The following is a 21,704-nucleotide window of genomic DNA, read 5'->3' on the forward strand; positions in this document are numbered from 1 at the left end:
GGCACTCTTCTCTGCCTCCCTCCATGGCTCCCTCAGGGAGGCTTCCTGGATGACACCTGGGAGGAGGCGAGAAGGTTCCCAAGGCAGCTTGAAATCCAAAGAGATTTTACCTTTTACATTAATTAAATGTCATTTCTAAAACTTTTAAATCCCTGGCACTGTGAAGAAGATTTACTATGCCAAAGCAGAAAGGGCTTCCAAAAAGCAATTATAAAAGCTTATAAGTTAATAATGGCTTTGTACCTTGACTACTAGAGCTAATTCCATTATCAAAGAAACTAAAAACTGATGTTCAGTAACTTGGTGAATGCCCCAATCCACAGCTCCTGAAGGAACAATCCTCTACCATCACACCATGTTAAGTGTTTCTCTCCTCCAGGAAGACGTCCCAGAACACTCCCACCACGTCTGAGTCATCCATTCACTCTAGACACCACCCACCCCACTCCACACTCGCACCCCCACACACAAAGCCTCTGTTCCTCTACTTCTTCCGGAGCCAAGGAATCTTAAATTAACACCAGGGTGCATTATTTTCACACTCATTAAAGGATTAGCTGTGGTTTATTAGCCCAAAAGAATGAATGAACTATTCTGGGTGCCAAGGCACTGCCAAGGTAAGAGAAGTTTGGGGCAGAAAGCACTTTCCTAGTACCTTTCAAATCACACCAATTCTGCCTTCTCCAGAGATGATGCTTAATGTTTTAGTTATTTAAGTAATCAAATAATTTGCTGATTCTTTCTCTACCACATGCTCAAGGAAAAAACACCACTGTTTTCCTTTTTCATAAAAGAAATTCCCAGTATAGACCCCCAGCTCAGGGCAGCAGCAGCTCAACTTGTCCACACACTGGCCAGTACCCCCTCCTCTCTCTCCGAGCTATTGTAGGTCAGAATGAAGCCTGCAATGTCTGAAATCTGATCTTCCATCTGCCACTTGATCTTCCATCTGTCACTTCCTCAATTCAGCAGGGGGTTGGGGGCTGGAAGATAGAGAGAAGTCTCCAGGGGTCCAGTTGGCAATGAGCAGATGTTAACTTGGACGTCAAATGGGATAGAGGTAACTCTGCTTCAAAGCAAGAAGAGGCCTATGGTCATAGCCAAATATACTTTCATGGCCAGAGGAGATCCCAAGATGTCACTGAATGGTCCAACATCTGATCCTTCCTCTAGGCATCTAGGGTATGGGTATTCTCATCCCAGTGTCCAGATGGAGGACAGGAAAGAACACGAGGTTTAGAATAAGAAAACCTAGGTTAGAATCCATTATACATGCTCATTGACTTGGGAAAGTCACATAACTTCTTTGAGTCTCAGTTTTCTCATCTGTAATATAGGGACAGTACTATTGTGACATTTGAGATAAGCACCTAGGACAGTTCCTGGCACATAAGAAGTACATAATCAAAGTACAAAAACTAAACTGCAACACAACCATTATCAACAGGCCACTTTCTCTGAATTATTTTTCCAGTAGAAAGACTAGATTTTTGTTGTCTGTCTATACTATTTTTGCTGGCCCTTGCATGACTAATCAAAAGCTACAGAGAGACTACCAGCTGGAATGGAAGATGCAGTCTCTAACCATGGCCAGAGAGAAGTTATCTGTCCAAGAGAGGGATGAGAGCTGAGCCACAGCCTTCCCCTCATGAATACAGTGTCCAGGCCAACTAAGCTAACAGCACCACAGGGATATTTTTAAAACATCACAGTCACTGAAAGTTAAATCTGCATCATACCCTTCATCTGGATACACAGAGTTTTAAACCACCAAATTTGTTTCTCCGTAGACCATCTCCTGGCAAATAGATCTTATCTTTAAAAATGCATCCCCATCTTTGTTGACAATCCTGTCTTCCATACCGAGAAATATTCCTGGAACCAGCATCTGTTTCTGGAAACCAATTTAAATTTATGAAGCTGCTTGTATTTATGATAAAATGGAAGTAAATCTGGCTAAAGCAAAGACCTACATTCCAGAAATAACTGACCATTCATTTATTAGTTGCTGCCCCTAGCTAACACCCAAACAACAAGCTGCCCCTTGCTCAACCTCCCTGCAGGAACCCTGGGTCATTCAGAAGCACGGGGAAGGAGCTGAAAAAGTAGGGGAAGCAAACACCATTAAATCAAGGGACACACCCTCTACAGCCAAGGTCAACATCCAGGAGGGGCAGCAGGCCTTGGACAGTGGCGGAAGGACTCCACCCACACAGCACTTTGAACAGAAGCTCTCTTCCAACTGGAGGCATAGAGCTGCTAATCTGAAGCACACCCAAAACAGAGATGTGGGTAAAAATAAAATTACGACTGCTCCCGTGAGAAAGCCAGGAAGAGAACATATTGAAACAATCATGGCCTGAAGCCCTGCCCAACACCAATGCTACTAAGTGACCTCAGCCGGGGACAGGAAAGGATTGATCAAGTTAATTTCCTTGCTCAAAAATCTCCCAATAGCTGCCCATAAACTACTAAATAAAATCCTAAAACTCTAGTGTGGAACATAAAGCCCACTCAGCCAACCTTTCCAGCTTTCTCTCTTATTGTCCCAAATACCCTGCACACATGCTCAAAATGAGCATACACATACAACCTCCACATAAAGACCATTTCCCAAACTCACCAAACCCTCCTACTCTGTACCTTTCCTCTGTAGCTCTCCTCCATCTCCACAAGTGCAGCTTCTACCCATTCTTCAAGGTCTTTCAAGTTAAGATCTACAACTGGAATTCTCTTCTCTGCTCCACGGCACTTTCCAACTAAATAATCCTTTCCCTTTGCTGTAATTTCCATGAAGACGAAGACTGCCTGTCTTGTTCACTATCATAATAGTATCTTTGCAGAATAGGTATTCAATAAATATTTGCCAATTTAAGGAGTACCTCAATGCCAAGATGTTTCTTCTACAACTTGAGTTTTCTAGTCCTCACCAGACAAGAAGTCCCCCTTAGTAGAGGCAACCCTGTTGTTGGCCTGATTTCCTTTCTCATGTAGTATTCCAGCCCCTGGAAAGTCTGATCCCATGATGTTCAGGAGCCCTGCTCACATCTCCCTGTGCTCACCGAGCACTCCGCTGGCCACACCTGCCACGTCCTTCTCCTGCTCTGGCCGCCCACTGCTGCTGGCAGATGCGCAAGGTGCCCTCTCTGAGGGTACCAGCATCTGACCCAGAGTGCTGCTCCAGAGCCCTCAGACCCTCAGCACTCCGAGTGCCAGACCGCCTGAGTTCCCCAGAGTCCCCACTGCTCCAGGGTCAAGCCCTGATGGAAGCGAAGCCCTTCTTCCCCACTCTGTGTTCGCAAGGTGGCATCCTCTGTACCCATATGTCACGCAGAGTCCTCAGGAGAACAGCTCCTTCAACTTCTGCACAGCGCTCCTCTCCTGAGGGCTCAGATGCCATGCCATGGGCTCAGGGGTGGCTGGAGATGAACATCTGGGAAAGAGAGCATGCCCATTCAAAGCCGTCATATCAACAGGACCAACAGACTGCTTGACTCTGATGAAATGGCCAGGACAGGTCCAGCGGCCACAGTGGCCACAGTGTAGACAAAGCTATGTTCCTTTGCCTCTGACATAATCTCTTGCCCAATCTGCTGCCCAGACTACTACTACCTACCATCTTTCCTATTTAAAAAGTAAAGCCCTTCCTCTGCCTTCCTCTTCTTTCAGTGCTTCTGCCCAGGGCCTACCCTACCCTTCTGGCACCACTGAGGACCGGCTGCCTCAGCCCCTCCCCCTCGGCAGCAAGACCAGGCATTCACCTTGGCTCTTGGATCCTTCTCTCCTGAACCGGTCAATAAGAATGGATTTCAGCAGATACTGCCCAGGGCCTGAAGATTTATCAATGCTGAGGCCCTCTAATGACTGCCAATTAGTGTGTCCATTATTCTGGGCTAGGTCAGCCGAGCCCTTAATCTACTTAATGGAGAAGGAACTCCAGAGAGGCGGGAAGCACCTTGAGCTGGTGGACGGAGCCAGCAGGAGGCAGCAGGGTGACTGCCCCCTCAGAAGTAGCCCAGCTCAGCTGCCTGGCAGGTAGCCTCAAGGTGATGAGGCAGGGCCTTAAAAGGAGCTACTGATGGATGACTCTGCTCCTGCAGGAAACACATCCCACTCACAAGGTACAGAGGGCAGCCTGAGGCTGAAGTTTCCCCCATAGGCCTTGGGCTAAACTTCAAGGCAAGTGAATGTTGGTCTTTGGTTCCCTCCCTCACCTCCAACTCTCAGGTGCCTCCTCTCAAAGTACGAGTACTCAGCACTCCTGACCCTTTCTGTCTCCCCCCACCCCTTTGAGACCTGCCCCCCTAGGCCTCCAGGCCTTAGATCCCCTCCTGATCCCCCATCCCCTTCTCATCCAAAAGTTAGATTTTAGGCAATAAGGGTTAAGAATTAATAGCTAACATTTACTGGGCTTTTTACATGTGTGACATCACTTCATCCATACAATAACACTATGAGATAAATACTGATATTGTCAGCATCTTATAAATGGGGAAACTGAGGCCTAGAGAGGTACCCAACATTACACAGCAGTGAGTGGTGGAATTGTGAGCTAAACCAAGCCATTTTGATCTCAAAGCTTCATCACACTGAACCATTCTTCACACTGTGCCTAAAAAGTAAGTCAATTGGCAAAATAAGCCTACCACTGTGCTCAATATTTCCCAACTTTATTAAGTTTTAGGTTTTTCTTTGGTTTTTAAAGGAGCCTGGTCATGCAAATCAATAGCTTTAACTGATAGAGTTTAAGGATAGTGTGGAGGTGATAAAAGGGGACAGAAGCTACATGTGAGTGTACTTTCAACTCATTTTCACCCCACATGAAACCACCTCCCAAAACCCAGCTGTACTCATCTGCCCATGACCAAAAATATCACTCCATGCACACTTTCAACCTGCTTGGCACACTTTCTTTGGGTATCTTCTTTGAGGGACTTCCAAGAGCTAGCAACCTGTGGCAAATGATGGACTGATGAGGGGAACTCCTAAGATGAGGTCAAGCCATAGACTTGGGATATGGAAAAGAGAGGAAGGGGAGATAGATCCTGAACCTGTAGAAGGTATTGGTTCAAGAACTGGACCTCTTCTTCTCAGGTGAAAACTATGGAGGGGGATAAGTATCCCTCCCTCTTGGGCCTTTTTTACCAAAGAGAGGATGTGGAGGCCACCTGGTTTTCCAAGACAGAGAGTAAGCCAGCCCTCAGGAAAGGCTCTCTTTGGTCCCCTCATACCTCACCTCTGTGCCTCCAAACCTGCTCCTAGGTAACAAGGACAGGTATATTAGAGCAAGGACAGCCTTCCAGCCCTGCTGGGGAAGTGCTCCTGTGTTCCCAAGGTCTGTGAGAATCCTTAAACCTTAATATGATCCTTCTTCTGCCAGGAATACTTGCAAGAACCCAGCTCACCCAGGGGAGCAATATGACTCCATCAGATATATTAGTTTTTATGCAATATACACTTATAGAAGTAATTTATAGTGTGATTAAATATTATGAATAAATTTCCAGTAAGGCCCTTTGTTCTACAATAGAATTTTGTTTTTTAATATTTTTGATTAAATAAGTTTTTAACATTTTGATCACAGGCCATCTCAATTTTTTTTTTTAAGTTACAAAATGTGTTTTCAAGGGACATGCCCTAAGTACTTCAGAATCCTTTCCGTTAGGGTTTGGCTCTATGTTTTTCTGCCTCATTCAGAGCATGTAGGTCCCCTAACTAAGGCAAGAAATATGTCTACATGTCTTAATCCTTAACTCTAGCAGAGTGTGACTGATACAGCTGATTGCCTGCCCAGGAGCAATTTACCCCTTTCTTCCTTGCTTATAGAACCTAGATTTTGTTTAGGAATCAGCAACCATGTTCCTTAGGAGAAGTAGAGACCCTCCCAGCCCCACAGGGTAAATGTTATTATGTTATACCAATCATGAAAATTATATCCCCTTTCTAGTGACTTGTTTAGGAATTGGTGGTATAATTATGTCCTTTGACACATGAGAAAAAGTCTCCCAAGGGACATCTGGGATAGGTTTTCTTGCTCTTAAAAAGACCTATGTGATGGGTGCCTGGGTGGTTCAGTGGGGGGCATATGCCTTCGGCTCAGGTCGTGATCTCAGGGTCCTGGGATCGAGCCCCATGTCGGGCTCTCTGTTCAAAAGGGAGTCTGCTTCTCCCTCTCACTCTCCTTCTGTGCTCTCCCTCTCTCTCAAGTGAATAAATAAAATCTTAAAAAAAAAAAAAAAGACCTACGTGAATACATGCATTAAAACCAGGCTTTTTCAGTTGTCATTTCTCCATGTGACATGTGGCACTATGGCAGCCATCTTGGGACTATAAGGAATGAAAGAATGCAAAGAATTGGGGTCTTGGGATCTCCATTCTTGTAATGGTAGGCTGAGAAATTAGGACCAACCCTCCCACTAAAAACAATCGTGGGTTTTTTTTTCCCTCAATCTTCCTAAGAGCATTAAAGAGCTAAGAAAATAACAAAGAATTACTAGGCCAAAACCTAGGAGAAGAGGAGAATCCAAAGAGGTAGGTCCAAAACACAAAGCAGCATTTGCCCTCAGAACATCAGCCAATCTGCAAGAAATTGTGGTAAAACTAGCTATGCTTTTGACAGCCAGGATGGGAAAGGGGAGAAAAATCAAAATTCTGGGCTTTCTCAAGGAAGGGACTCTGATAAAAAATATTCCACTCTAAGCTGGGCTTCCTCCCAGAGAGAGGGCTTCATCCTTAAGGTAAAGGCAATGAAGAAATAAACCAGCTCTCATGGAAACTTGAAACACAGCTACATATAATCTGAGGATCCCCAAGCATTCAAGCATCGGACTAAGGTAGAATTGGACTGGTTGTATCTCTAGGTGTCTGGCAAAACAAAAATGATCATTGTAGGAGAAAGTTACCATTCTAGGCTTCAAATTATTATCATAAAATATTTTTCAAAAATAATGACCAGGGAACAATCAAAGAATGCACAAAGAAAAAAGACACCATGAGCAAGAACCATCAGAAACAGCAGACCATAGAAAAAGACCCACAAAGACTCCAGATACTGGAATTATCCAACTAGAGACCATAAAGCAAATATACTTACAACGTTCAGAGAAACAAAAGACAAACTTTAAATTTTAAAGAAAACTTGAAAAAAAAGTGATTTGAAAAAGAATTAAATAGGGATTCTAGCACTGAAAAATACAATACTTGAAATTAAGAAGTCAATGAACAAATTTAATTGCAGATTAGACTTAGCTGGTTAGAGAATTAATAAATTGGAAGATAAATTAGAGGAGACTAGGATGCACCAAGGTGAGCTAAATATGAAAAATATAGAAGTAACAATAAGAAATATAGAAGATACGGTGAGAAATTTCAACTTCAGTCAATTTCAAAATTGATTCAAATTCAAGAAATTTCCATCAATTGGTATCCCAAAAGGAGAAAAGAAAAAGAACAGAGATAATGACTGAGAATTTTCCCAAAAGTGATGAAATGCAACAATCTATAGTTGTAAGAAATCTAATGAACCCAAGATGGCTAAATAAGAATCTGGTGATGATACTGAGCCTCTGATTTAACAGCCCACCTTCTGAACTTCTTGTTAAGAGAAGCAGGAAAAGAAGTAGGAAGAGAGAAGCAGGTGAACTACTCACTGTTTAAGCTATTTTGAATTTCAGTTAAGCTACCTGAAGCCAAAAGCATCTTAAATGATATTCGTAGTGATAATAAAGTATCCACCATTTATCCACCATATACTGAATGCCAACCATGTGGCATGCATTGCATATAGATTTCTGTTCTGTGTAATTCCTCACAAAGTCTTACAAGGTGGTATATATCAGTCAATACAAGCATGGTAGACTATGGACACAAACCACCTCAAAATCTCAGTAGTTTAACAGAAAGATGATTATTTCTTGTTTACACTACATGTTCAACATGTTTCAACAGAGGGCTATGCTCCCAGTCATTCAGGGTCCCAGGCTGATAGAGACTTTATTCCAAAATAGCTTCTGTAGTCAGTGAAACAGTGGGCAGATGAAGTAAATAGTATTATGGCTTTTAAAACTTCCATTTGGAAGTGAAACACATGGCCAAAAGTGTGGGGAAGTACAATCTTACTGTGTGCTCATAAGGTGAAGAACTGGAAATACTAGTGAATAGTTATGACTACCACAGACATATATTACCTTAATTCTTCAGATGAGGAAGGTAAGGCTGAAAGAGGTATTTATACTTGTTAGACATGAATTGACAATGCACTCATTAATAGCATCTTCCTGAAGGTAATATTATGGACATGACTATTTGCCCTTTGGTGATGGGGTTAGTGAGAAGAAAAATGAAGCAGTGATATGATCTCTAAGGAGCCAGAGTGCCTAGCTGGGTCTCATCACGGTCTATCGTAGAATCACTAACCTCAGGGGCAGATTATGGGATCAAGGCAGCTGAGGGTGGGAGTGGGGAATATTCTAGTCCTTCACTTGTTCCTTATGCTAACTAGATCCTTCGCAATGTGAATAAAATTGGACTGCAATTGGCCAGAGAAAGAGTTTATATACATGCACTAAGGGTTCCCACTATCTTATATATTCCAGGTGTTCAAGATGTGGTTAAGAAAGGGGGAAAATAAGCCCATGTAATCGAGTTGGCCAGGCCATGTTTCCTAACTTTGCTCTCTGCAGATTCAGAAAGTTGGTGAAGGCAAAGGAGATGTAAGTTGAGAGAGCTCTTAACCCATCATGTCTAAACACAAGAGGAGGGACCACCTTGTTCTCTTAGGTCCTCAAGACCTTCCTATGAGGTGGATTTGCCAGCCTGTAATGTGTAGAACATTCCCCACCTCCTCCCATTCCTATTGATGACACATGCACCCTCCCCCTCCCAGGAACCCCACATCTACTGGCAGGCTCCCTGGGCTGCCTTCCTGCTACACATGTGCTGCCTCTGCCAGCCCTGTCTAGCCTCCTGCAGACGCAGCAGCATCTGTCTGAGAGTCTCTCCCCGTGGCAGGGAAGGAGTCAATACCAGGGTCCTTATTTATTTATGTGTTGGTTTATTCCTTCCCAGGGATGAGGCAGTGGTTAAGGGGAAGAGGAGGGAGGAGGAACAGTGAGGGAAGGCCCAGAAAAGAAGGTGTGGTGGGCTAGAGATTGGCAAAAGAAATGTCTCTATAATTTGAACTGCTTTCCAACCACACTGCCTCTAACTGAGCCCCCGGGGGTAAAAGGTCTGTGTTTTACCGGGGATGAGAGTTTATAACCTTAATTATGCCTCAAAGCATTTGGCTGTGTTCATCCTGAAACCTCCAGCAGAAAAAAAAAAAAAATGTGGTTTCCATTACAGTGTCACTGAGGGACTTGTACTGGGGTTGGGATCATTAAAATGAAAACACTGATGAGTAAGCCATGGCATTTTGTCTCCAAGCCTTACGTCCTTCCTCCACCCCAGTCCTGTATTTTATTTTGAGACAGGCTTAAAATAGTCTATAAAATATGGAGCTCATTATCCCATCTAACAGATTTCATTTGGCATGAATGTAGATTAAAAGCCCCGTGCCAATTCTTCCTCCTAGCCTGGGTTTATAAGGAAGACACTCCTCTGCCTTTGCTCTGGACTGGTTTCTTTAGAACTCAATTCTGCAATAGACCAGGGGAGCCAGGAGGTGCCACTTCCAACTCCACTCAGCCTATTTTTCATGATAATAACAAGGGAGGATGGAGAAAGAAATACAGCCTGTTTGGGGGGCTTCTTAGAAATTTTGCCTGGAGTCTTAAGAAGCTGGATCCAATCTAGACATCCCTCAAATCCATGAATTCTCCAGCCTGCCCATTCTTTCACATACAACGACTCTGTCAGGGACACTGAGCTTGTGAAAGGGGGTGGGGCTGGGTTGAAACCACAGGGAAATAGAATGGAAAGAGGCCTTGAGTAGGAGTTTCTGTTTCCTGGTTTCATGGGCAGGCTCAACCATAACTAAGTGCATGGCCCCAGGAACTGAAATCCTCTCTTTGGGCTCAGTTTCCTCATCTCTTAAATGAGAGGTCTCTTCCAAGTCTGTCTCTTCTTTTGCTGAGGGTACAGTTATGGAGGTAAAGAGAATGAGAAACAAAAACCTCTTCTTACTTACCACTGATCTTGTTTGGCCCAATACCATCTCTTGAACCAGTAAATTCACTTTTTATCTGATAAAGCTCCAGCCTTCTCTGATTACACCTTTCCTCTGAATCACCAGAGTGTTTGCACTGCATTTTCTCTCACCCGGAATGCCCTTTTCCCTTGCTCTACCCAAATCCTTAAAAATCCAAACACTCACAAGGACAGTGTGCTTAATAGAAAGTACGTGCTGATGGTTTATGTCTTTATGTCTTTAATGCATTCCATGCACAGGTGTCATCTCCTCTCCAAGAGTTTCCCACAGGGCCCAGCATAAGGTTTTGTGTAAGAGGAGGGAGGAGGGACTGATCTCTCGATTTCACTGGCAGGTTTATGGTTCTCCACTCATTTACCATCCCCTCTGAGCCGTTCAATGGCAGAGTATACAAGTGATCGACTTCCCTGCCACCTCACCCCTGTACTTTCTAGTTATAGGCTCTCTCTGAGTCCCCTCAGTTATCTCATCTATACAATGAAAATAACACCACCTACATCACAGGGTTGTTGGAGACTTGAATGAAGCAGGTGAGGACCTATCCGAGGTCTTGAACTAGCCCACTTCTCCAGTCCCAGCCTACTCTTCTGCTAAGAATATCAAGGCCACCTGAAGTGCATTTCCTTTTTTTTTTTTCTTGGTCTTCTTCTTTCTACTTAAAAATAGCTTTCTAAGCACCTCCCTCCACCTTCCTTCCAACAGAGGAAGCATTCCCCTCCTCCGGTCTACCACTTCCATCTGTACTCTTCCTTCAACCCATCCCTACCTCCCCCAGGTCACTGCTGCACTTTACAGCACTTATCACAAGCTCTTATTATAAATTCAACTGTTGCTGGACTTGTGTATTATCTGCCTCACCCACTAGAATGTAAACTTCATGAAGACTTCATGCCTTATTCATGCTGTATCCCCAGCAAATAGCACAGGACCCGAAACACTGTTGGCACTCAATGAATATTTATTGAATGGATTAATAAATCCATTTCTTTACATCACTTTCAAACTTCTCCCTGTCATTGGCCCCATCCCATCCTCAAATACATTTAGGCCTCCCTTCCTTAACAAAACCATCATTTGACCCTAATGTCCCACCAACCGCTATTCTATTTTTACTTTGCATTTTCTGACATATTTCTCAAACAAACAATATGTGCTGGCTGCTGCCTCATCTTTACCATCTCCTCCCACTGCAATCTGGTTTTCTCCTCACCAAGGCTGCTGAAACAAAGCTGTGAGTAGTCACCAAAGCCTTCTGTCACCAAAGCCTTCAATGTTGCCCCACCTGGATCCCTAACTGTCCCTTCTCCTCTACTCTCATGAATTTATTGTATCCTGGCTCTCCTCCTACCCTCAGGAATACTCTCATGGCTTTGATCCTGTCTCCCCATGTCTACACTTTCCAAGATCAGTCTACACTACTCACACTCCGCCCCTCCCCCCCATACTGTCTTCCCTGAGCTACTATCAATTCACTATCACTTTTAGGCCGATAACTCAAAACCATGCATCTGCCACCCTAACTGCTCTCTAGAAACATAGCCATATTTCAGTTGCATGAAGGAACTAGCATTAGGTTATACCACATTACCCTTCTTCATATTTTTAGTACCTGGTGCTGGTGCTATATTCCCAGCACCTATATTCCCTCCTGCCTGGTATGTGGAAATCGGTCAACACATTTTTAAATTAAATGCTGCTACCCTGCCATCATTTGCCTTTAACTTGACATGCAAGCAAGAATCTTCCTTCACTATCTCTCCACTCTTAACTCCTACCACACGAACACCCCAGAAAGTCTATACTCTGACTTCCAGCCTCATAACTAAGGACAACTGAAGCTTAACTCAGTTCTTTCCTTCTCATCCTACCTGCCATTGTAGTATCTGTTGTGTTATTTGTTATTGTCTGTTTCCCCACTAGACTATGAAGTTTCGTGAACACAAGAATACCATCTTCTTCAGCAATGTATTCCCAGAGCCTGAACAGGGCATAGCGTATAGTAAGCCCGCAGAAGATGCTTGTTGAATGAGCAAACATTTCTTCTTTCATTCAGACTAATTATGTCTCCCTCTTACGAATGTATAGCACTCTTTTAGCAATTCAACATGAAATAATACCTTGCAGCACCATGTAGCTATATTATAGGTATTCCAGGTATATTATTTGACAGGTATTGCAAGTATTGTCCACATAGAACCATGGAACCTTACGGCTAGAAGGAATCCACCTTATAAGTAATCCATCAGTTCCCAGAGGGGCCAACAGAGACTCACAGGGGCTACTGATAGATCTCGGTCGTTCAGGAGTTTGAATTGCAAGCTCTCTAAGGGCGGGAAGCCTACTTCCTACCCCCAAATATTCCCCGCTACGCCTAGGCCCTTAGTAGATACGATCGGTGCTGTGCCAGTAGTGATACCAACAACATTTACTGCTTTGACCGATTCTTTAATAACAAGCTGCCTCCATCTGCAAGGTGAAGGGGAATTCATCACTTACACTGAGAGACCAGTTGGCTCGCTGACCATCCAGGGACACAGCTGCCCCATCAGCCCTCGGCTCTCAGCAATCGCTGAATATGCCACAAGAGTAGAACGGGGCCTGGGAAGCCACACCACACCCAGAGAAGTGCTGCTTTCCTGTTCTCACATCACGGTAACCTCCACCCCACTGGATGGAAACACCACACCTGGACGTCACAGAACAGCTATCGGTGTCCATCCCCCAGGACGTGGCCTAGATATATCTTGTCTAGTGATCTCGCACCACAGACAAGACATCCCAGCAGTATGCTCGGTCTGTGCTGATGGGAGGTGGACAGAAACCCCAGTTTAACACGTGTGCTGGAGAAAGAGAAAAGGGGGTATCTCCCTGCCTGTACCATAACAGATATAGAAAGAACTCAATCCAGATGGGAGTCAGTTGTCCTGGATCTTGACTCTTCCCTTAACAGCTCTGAGACTTTAGCCAAGTACTAACCTCTATAAGTTTGTTCCCCATCTTTGAAACGGGGACTGAAGTAATCTACCTCAAAGAGACATCATGAGGACCAACAGGAATAAGATATTATTGTCAAATCATTACAGTTCTCTTTTTTCCTCCTTAACAGTGACATGATAATCAGGACCTTTCCTTTGTTCTCTGGAGAGTTCAGATACTCTGTTAGCCAAAGTGATTTATTGGAAACCACCTTGAACTAGGTGTCTGGGTGAGAATATAACGGGATGGTGGGACAAGGACCTAAACTCAGAGGAGCTCCACTCTCAGTGGAGGGAAAGGACCGCCACCCCCCCCCCCCAGAAGTAACTAAACTCCTAAAGGCAGCAGAAATCTGGGAGGAAAAGATGTACCTGCCAAGCACTTCTTCCAGCCAGGCAATGCCTCACATACTAACTCCTTCGGTGCTCGCAACCACCACATGAGACGTGTCTTGTTACTACCCACAGAAGCACACTGTGAGTCATGGAATAGTGCCCACCTGCCTCCAAACAGAACCAGGCATGACAAATTTGGGGAGCTCCTTCTGGAGGACATAGGGGTTGCAAGGTTTAGAAGGGGAAGGGTGTGGATTAACTATAAGAAGAGACTTGGGGCATTTCTTGTGGATTCTGGAGCAACAGGGATTTGTCTGGGATGGTGTTTCAAGAGGTGCTGTGTTCAAACTCTTTACTGGACAAGAGACTTGGTCCCTTTGAAAAAGTAGCCTTGTGCCAAAAGTCAATCAAATAACTATTAGAGATATCTATTTGCAACTTAAAAAGCTAAGTTAAGGGGTGCCTGTGTGGCTCAGTCGGTTAAGTGTCTGCCTTCGGCTCAGGTAATGATCCTGGGGTCCTGGGATTGAGTCCTGCATCAGGCTCCTTGCTCAGTGGGGAGTCTGCTTCTCCCTCTCATTCTCCCTCTGTGCTCTCTCTCTCTCAAATAAATAACTACAATCTTAAAAAAAAAAAAAAAGCTAAGTTAAAGTAACTTCTTTACATATTATATGAATATTCTGCTCAAACGGGAAGGTGATTACAACCTAAACTCCTCTAATTAGAAAATCCCCAGTGCAGGAGAGCCATCCAACACTTTTCATACACATGCTGTGTGCTTTTCTTTTTCCCACAGATCATAGGAGGGAAAGGATAACTCATAAAGGTTGGCACAAAGCAGCCACACGTCAAGCCGGGCACACATAGGCAATAGTTAACAAGAGCAGGACAAGCCAAAGCAAAGTGGGTGTCCCAGAGTCCATGACAGTTGGGACTGGCCACAAGCAAATGGACTAAGTAGAGTCACCAAGTCTGACACAGTCAGGGACCAGAGCTGGGCAGATTACTGAGCAGCAAGCAGACCACAGACAAGGCATCTATCAGTGATGGGAGACCAAGGGCCAGGAAGAGAGCTATAGGCATGGGAAGGACGAGATCAAAGGTCAGGATGCCTGAGAGCCACAGCCATGAGGGCCAAGTGCCTCTTGACCCTGTACTGCACCCGGCAGAGTCAATCCCTGGATTAGGACATTTAGAAGCTGTGAAGGTTGAGGCAAGAGAGAATAGCTGCACAGGGAGAGGGGGACTTTGGTAAGAAACAGAAGTAGATTCCTGGCTGAACACTGAAGGCTTTAGAAAAGTTACTCTCCTCACTGCCCATCTATCCGGAAGGAGAAAGGGAATTTCCTTCTTAAATTCTAGCTGAATACAGGCAATGCCCAGCTGTTGGGAGCTATACTAATAAGCAATGAAAGGTGCTTGACATCTGCAGTGACAAACTGTCATCCCAATCTCCCAAGCCCTAGGCAGTCAGAACAGAGCGCCAAAGCCCCAAACAAGCTGGGGCCAGACAACATCCTTGTACACAAGTGAAGTTTGTTCCTAGAAATATGAAGGAAAGTCAAGGTTTAGCTAGGTAGCGATAGAAAATGGTTGCAGTGAAGTCTCTAAAGAAAGTTGCATGAATTATACCCAAAAGATTGTGTTCTTTTAAATTTTACCCCTTAGTGCGTTCCTATGTTTACTCTTAGGTTTATTATTCTCATATAGTGACTAATTTTCTCATTTATTTTGTTATTTTGCTAAAGAGTCATTTTTGCCTTTACTCTCTGGCATCCGTATTACAGGACGGCAATGAGCAGTCCTCAAGCCCGGCTCCATCAGAATCAGCTGCAGAGCCCTTAAAAATGCCAATATCCAGCCCCCTTTCCAGCGATTCTAACTTAATTGGCTTGGGGAGGGGGGGTGGGCAGGGAGGAACTGGACACTGCACTTTCTAAGAGCGCCCGGGTGATTCTAATGTACATGCAGCAGTAAGAACCAGTCGGTTTCTGGCCCAGAATCCAAAGCACTGTGTGGTAGCTACAGGAATATGGACAAAGCACCGAGAAGAAATTAGCCATCTAAAGCCTATATTGTAAAGTCTACATATCACTTCTTAAGTTTTCCACACATCAGTCATTTATGTACTTCTTTTTTTTTTTTTTTTAAAGATTTTATTTATTTATTTGAGACAGAGAATGAGATAGAGCATGAGAGGGTCAGAGGGAGAAGCAGACTCCCTGCCGAACAGGGAGCCCGATGTGGGACTCGATCCTGGGACTCCAGGATCATGACCTGAGCCGAAGGCAGTCGCTTAACCAACTGAGCCACCCAGGCACCCTCATTTATGTACTTCTGACACCATTTCGCCATATCCATATATCCCCTACAGTTATTTCCTCGAGAGTATTTTAAATCAACTCCATTTTACTTACATTTATTTTCAAAAGAAACTAGTGGACTGAGGGTAGAGGCAAGCTGACATAAAAAGGCAAGGGCAAAAGAAGACAAGACGGGGGCTCCTGAGAGGGAAAAGCACTCAAGGCAGGTGGCAGGGAGAGGCAGAAGACCCAGGATACGGGGCAAAGTCAGCACAGGCGTGGGGAGAGGAGAGCGGGAAGACTGGTGATGGGTTGGAGGCTAGCAGAAGAATGCCAGAGAACGGGGTCACAGGCAGCAAGTGGTATGAGGCCGTGCCCTTAAAGGAGCCCTAGGGAGGGAGAGGGGCTGAGGAAGCAGGGAGGCTGGGTGGGACAGACACCTGGCGCCAGAGATGAAGGCAGGGCAGAGCATGAGACCCAAGCAGGGCTGGCGTAAGTGAGGGGCTCTCCGAAAGAGAAGTGGGGCTAAGGAGGGCCTGTGTCACATGGGGTGGGGGCGGGGGGGACAGCACAATGGAAGCAGACACTGGGCAGAAGAGACCGTCTGCTGGACAGTGCCAGGCAGCAAGAGACCCTCCGGCGACATATGTAAGTCACCTAAAATCATCTCATGGACAACCAGCAGACGTTCTGTACAGTGGTAAACACTGCCCAAGGCCCTGTGAAGAAGGAGCCACCAGTCTTTTCACTCTTCCTCCTTCACTCCAAAATGACTGCCTTGAAAACAAAGAAATGTAAGCCCCCTCCTCACGTGTTGGGTCCCCAAGGATATGCCAAAACTCAACAACCACAAAAATCGATGTTACTTCTCATCTATATTCCTCTTGTTTCTTATCCGTACGAGCGCCTTTCTTTCCATGGACAGTCCCCGCCACAGAAACCATGTTTTCAGTCACTGTCTGGAAGCACAGAGCACAAACAGCCGAAGTGACAAACATCCAGTAAGAAACACCATAAAAACAGCAGAGCCTATTAACAAAATAACTCATCAAAATAATCATGTCTGAGCAAGCTGATAGCTCCTTATCTTACATATCTTTACACATTGCGAACTCCAGCCCTAGAAAACAATCCCTTAACTGAACAATGATGGGGGAGACAAAAGGTCTGTCTGCAATCACCAAGCACGCACCGTCATTTCTCAGTAAAGCTTATTTCCGCTCCCTGATGTGTTCTGTTTCCTCCCTTTTCCTAGATGTGTCAAATCACAGATTCATTTATCCCTCAGTCACAGCCAAGAGAATGACTCAGGCGGCACACAGCTTGTCGATTATTTCAATTTCCTGGGCTAAACTCATCATTTCCCACTTCTTCTCGTTTCTTATCCTCTCCTCACTTTCTTGAGGCCTGTTACGTTTGAGATGACATGAGACATGACAACAGTGAGGGTGAAATGACATGAAATCCTAAAACAGATGAAGGGAGCTAAAGAGAGACCTAAGAGAACTTTGTTCCCTGCCCAGAAGGACGGGTTCATCATGCATCTGTCCATCCATTCAGCAAATATTTCTTGAACATCTCCCATGAGTTAGCTCATCTAGCATGCCACTGTCTGTACAGTGCTAGCTAACATTAGCTTCTAGAGGGGTGTTCGACAGCCAAAAATTCTGCTTGAATACAGATGTGGGTATGCACCCGTATGTATGTGCAATACTAGGATGCCCACTAACCAGAACTGGGCAACCCCTGAAAGCCTAGAGATAAGATATCCTACACAGTCAGAAGGTGTCAGTCTAAAGCCCTATGATAAAGAAACTCCCAGAGATGCTGTTTATGAAAGACCATAAAGTTTCAACTGCAGCCATACATGATGACAAAACTTTTGTGGAAAAAGACACGATTCTGGCAACCAACTTTTGCTATCCAGGGACACAGGTTAATCCATCAATTTATTAACCTGACATTTCTAAGAATGCTTGACACTTTTACATGCATTAACACAATAAATTTCTATAATACAGGTATTGGTATTAATATTCCCATTTTTCAAATTAACAAACTGAGGTTCCATTTGAGAGTAAACCATTTATTCAAGGGCACTTAGAAAGTAATGGAGCCAGAACTCGAATCTAAGTTTGCAATTCATGGATTCAAGCATTTTCTAAAAAGTAAAAATAAACTATTATTATCACAGCTTATACACTAACATCTAATTTCTTCTTATAATTAGCATATGTTAGTTTGAATTTTGTTTTAATTCATGTAAGTATAAATTGTCTCTAAGCCTCTAATAATTCTTATTTAGACTCTTCTCGGCTTCTGGTTATTACATGCCACCTGTTCTTGTCTTTCTCAGGATGTCTGCAGGAGAGTGAGAGTTAACCATCCTGGTAATAGGAACTAACATTGAAGGGTCACATTCTTCATGCCAAGCACTGGGATAAAGTACTTCACTTGTAGTTTCTCACTCAGCCCCTACAGGAACCCTCTGAGTCAGCGCTACCACCAGCATCCTTTTTTACAGTGAAGGAAAGGAGACACAGAGAGTTTAAGTAACTTCCCTGGGTTCACACAGATAAGGGGGATTCACACTTGTGAGCTCCTTCCCCATTGTCCAGTCTGTGATCTCCACCTGTAAGAAGTTCTGGCTCTCTTCACACTCTCATCTCCATCTCCAGTCTGGGTCCCCACTGGCCTGTTTTTCAGTGCCAGCGAGAGACCACTTTTCGAATGTGCTGGTTTGGTTTCCTCCATCTTTGATTTCTCCCCGATAAGAGCCCTGGTTCACCTGCTCTGTGCAGCTTTCTGCTTCTACCTGGTACTGACCTCTCGGCATACCTAAGAATGTTCCCACTGGAGAGGAATCCACCTTGGGGTATATAGCAGGGTGTCCCCAGGACCATCTTTTCCATCAGGGGTTTGAGCTCATTCTTGCCAAAACCTCTTAAAGGAGCCAAAGCTTTTAAAAATAGCACTCCACATTTTTAAAAATCAATTACTCAACCAAGTTAACAGTGGCTTTTCCTTAAAACAGACTATCTGGATTTGCATCACATTATCAGGAGATTTAAATCACATGAATATGTGAGGGCGAAATGTATTAAGGTCAGATTAATCTGAGGAATAAAACTGACTTTCCCTTTTCTTTCTACAAACTGCAAATTCTGAACCAGCTGTATCTACAGATAATCCACAAAGGGAGCTGTCCTCAGAACAGGTGCTATATAGCTCCATGATGCTGAGAGGTGTGTAAAGAGGAAATGAACACTTACAAAGCACGTATTATGTACCAGACATTATGTACTTTACAGGTATAAATTAAATAATAATTCCACAACAACCCTAGCAAATAGGTCTTACCAAGCCCATTTTACAGATGGGGAAACAAGCTCAGAAAAGTCACATAAATCAGCCTAAGGTCACGGAGCTGGTGAGTGGCAGAGCTGAGATTTGGGTCCTACATCTGCTTGCCCCCAGCTTCTTGCTGCAGGGACCATTCTCCTTGCTACACTGCTTCTCGGAGTGTTCTATCAAAAGCCCTGCAACACAGGGCTTAACTCATCTTTGACTACAGTACAGAGATCTTGATTAAAAGAAAAAAAAAAAACAGCAAGAAATGAGATCCTGATATACAGATGCTCCCCAAATGGCCCTGTGCTCCCAGTTCCCAGCTGGGTCACAAATGCCGCAAGAAAAACAGCCTTTCTTTACTTTCCACAGGCTGGCTACTCGCCTGTTTCATTCCCTGTTCTTTCTCTTCTTGCTCCCCACTGCCTGCGCTCTATGTCTTTCCATGTGCATGTTTCTGCCTGTCTCTCGCTCTCTTTCACACGCACGCGCGCATGCACACACACACACTCACTCAGGAATACCTCGATCCAACAGCCGGAGCAAGCGGAGATACCAGAGATACCACTGGTCCCAGAAGCGGTCCGTCATCCCACCCTGAAGTCATCCTTCACAGCCAGTCCCTCAGCAGAGCCTCATCCCACCACCTCCGAGTCGAGGAGGCCGGAGTTACTTGACGCTGGGCTCACGCGCAGCCTGCTCTGAGCAAATGCCTGCCTGCGAAGACAGCCACCCGTCCTCCCACACAGAGGCTGACTGTGCTGGAGCCGTTTCACAGCAACAAAGGAACAAGTGCAGAACACCGCCGCCTTGTGCAGACCTAGCCTGCAGGGGCCCAAGGAGAGGTCAGAGATGCAGGGGGAGGGGAGCCAGGGAGGGCGGTCACAAAGAGGCAAGGTTAGAGGTGGACTTGGGAATGAAAATCCACACTCTGGGCCATGTCTTGAATTTCGTTCCAGAATCTCCCACCATCCTGGCTTCCCCTGCCTCCCATACCAGAGGTCAGGGACTCCCCTAATGGGACTCAAGTAGGAAGTCAGGAGCTCAGCCATCCAAGACTCTAAGACCAGCCCAGAAAACCCAGAGCCTCACTGCCTCACTCCACAGGGACCACAGACACTCCTGGCCAAGAATGCTAGGCCCACGGGAGCAGAAAAAGGCCACAAAGCCTTTCTCCCTACGTCCACTCGTGGATCCTTTGTTAGAGGGGAGATAGCAAAGGCTCTGGAGTCACACAGTCATGGGTTCAAATCCTGCTACCACTTAACAGTTGCCTGGCCTCAACCAAGTTTCTTCAACTCCCGAAGCCCCAGCTTCCTCCTTGTAAACCAGAGGGAAGAGCATCTGCCCCACAGAGGTACTGTGAAGTTCTCAGGAAAGGAAGAATGCACCATTTCTGGTAGAGCACTCAGTGGAGAGCGGTGCTCAAGTGTTTGTCCCCCTTCCCTGCCAGCCCCCCTCCTTCTCGTTGGCTTCTCTGTTTCCACATGTCCATACATCCCATGGTTTCCCACCTCCCTGCCCTTACTCCCGCTCTTCCTGCCAATAGCACGGCTTCCTCTGATTTTCCCAATGTCTAGTTCGATGCCACAAATCGGGCTGCCGTCCCTGGTCTTCCCCTTTATGTTCCATTTCAGTTTCTCCTTGTATAAGACTCTGCTCCCGTATTCGATCATAAAATCCATGAAGATAGGAAGTGCTTTGTAACCGGCGTTGTATTCCCCAATGTACTTCGTATAGCATCTTAAACTTTGCAAGTGCTCGAGTATTTACTAACTGAACGAATGAACAGGCAAGTGAGTCTGGGAATGCCACACAATTTCATTCTTTTGTTTTGTTTTTTATTTAAATTCAATTAGCCAACATATAGAACATCATTAGCTTCAGATGTAGAGTTCAATAATTCATCAGTTGCGTATAACACCCAGTGCTCATCACATCACGTGCCCTCCTTACACACGATTTCATTCTAATGGCAAGGAGAGGAATGCATTGTGGTGCCTCAGTCCCTGGGCACTTCCTAAGGCCTGTAGGAAGATGACAGGGCCCTTCCATGCCTGCCCTGCTAGGAGCCCATTTTACAGTGGACTGGCCACCCACATGGTGAGGCTGCACCCCTGGTGACTGGGAGTCCTGCTCACAAAAGTGAAACCCAAGGGGATGCTAGGTCTGGGACAACTTTGTTCTCGGAGCCTAAAAACTACCCAGCAGCGGGCGCCTGGGTGGCTCAGTCGTTAAGCGTCTGCCTTCGGCTCGGGTCATGATCCCAGAGTCCTGGGATCGAGCCCCGCATCGGGCTCCCTGCTCGGCAGGGCGTCTGCTTCTCCCTCTGACCCTCCTCCCTCTCGTGCTCTCTGTCTCTCATTCTCTCTCTCTCTCAAAAAAAAAAAAAAAAAAATCTTAAAAAAAAAAAAATGTCTCTTGCCCTCATGCACTATTGGTGGGAATGTAAACTGGTAAAGCCACTGCAGAAAACAGTGTAGAGTTTTCTCAAAAAATTAAAAATAGGGCGCCTGGGTGGCTCAGTCGTTAAGCGACTGCTTTCGGCTCAGGTCATGATCCTGGAGTCCCTGGATCGAGTCCCGCATCGGGCTC

General features: G+C 45.1%; 1 protein-coding gene across 1 annotated transcript in view; it reads right to left on the reverse strand.

The window, feature by feature from the left end:
- KALRN (kalirin RhoGEF kinase) overlaps positions 1-21,432 on the reverse strand; it is a 535,107-nt gene extending 513,675 nt beyond the window's left edge. The window contains exon 1 of the mRNA XM_081815029.1: positions 19,634-21,432. Within this exon, the coding sequence (XP_081671155.1) occupies positions 19,634-19,700 (67 nt within the window). The 5' untranslated portion in view covers positions 19,701-21,432. The remainder of the gene's footprint in view (positions 1-19,633) is intronic.
- Between the last annotated feature and the right edge of the window lie 272 nt (positions 21,433-21,704).

This window comes from Leptonychotes weddellii, chromosome 1, assembly GCF_054177405.1.
Source record: "Leptonychotes weddellii isolate Sample4059 chromosome 1, ASM5417740v2, whole genome shotgun sequence".
NCBI lineage: Eukaryota > Metazoa > Chordata > Mammalia > Carnivora > Phocidae > Leptonychotes > Leptonychotes weddellii.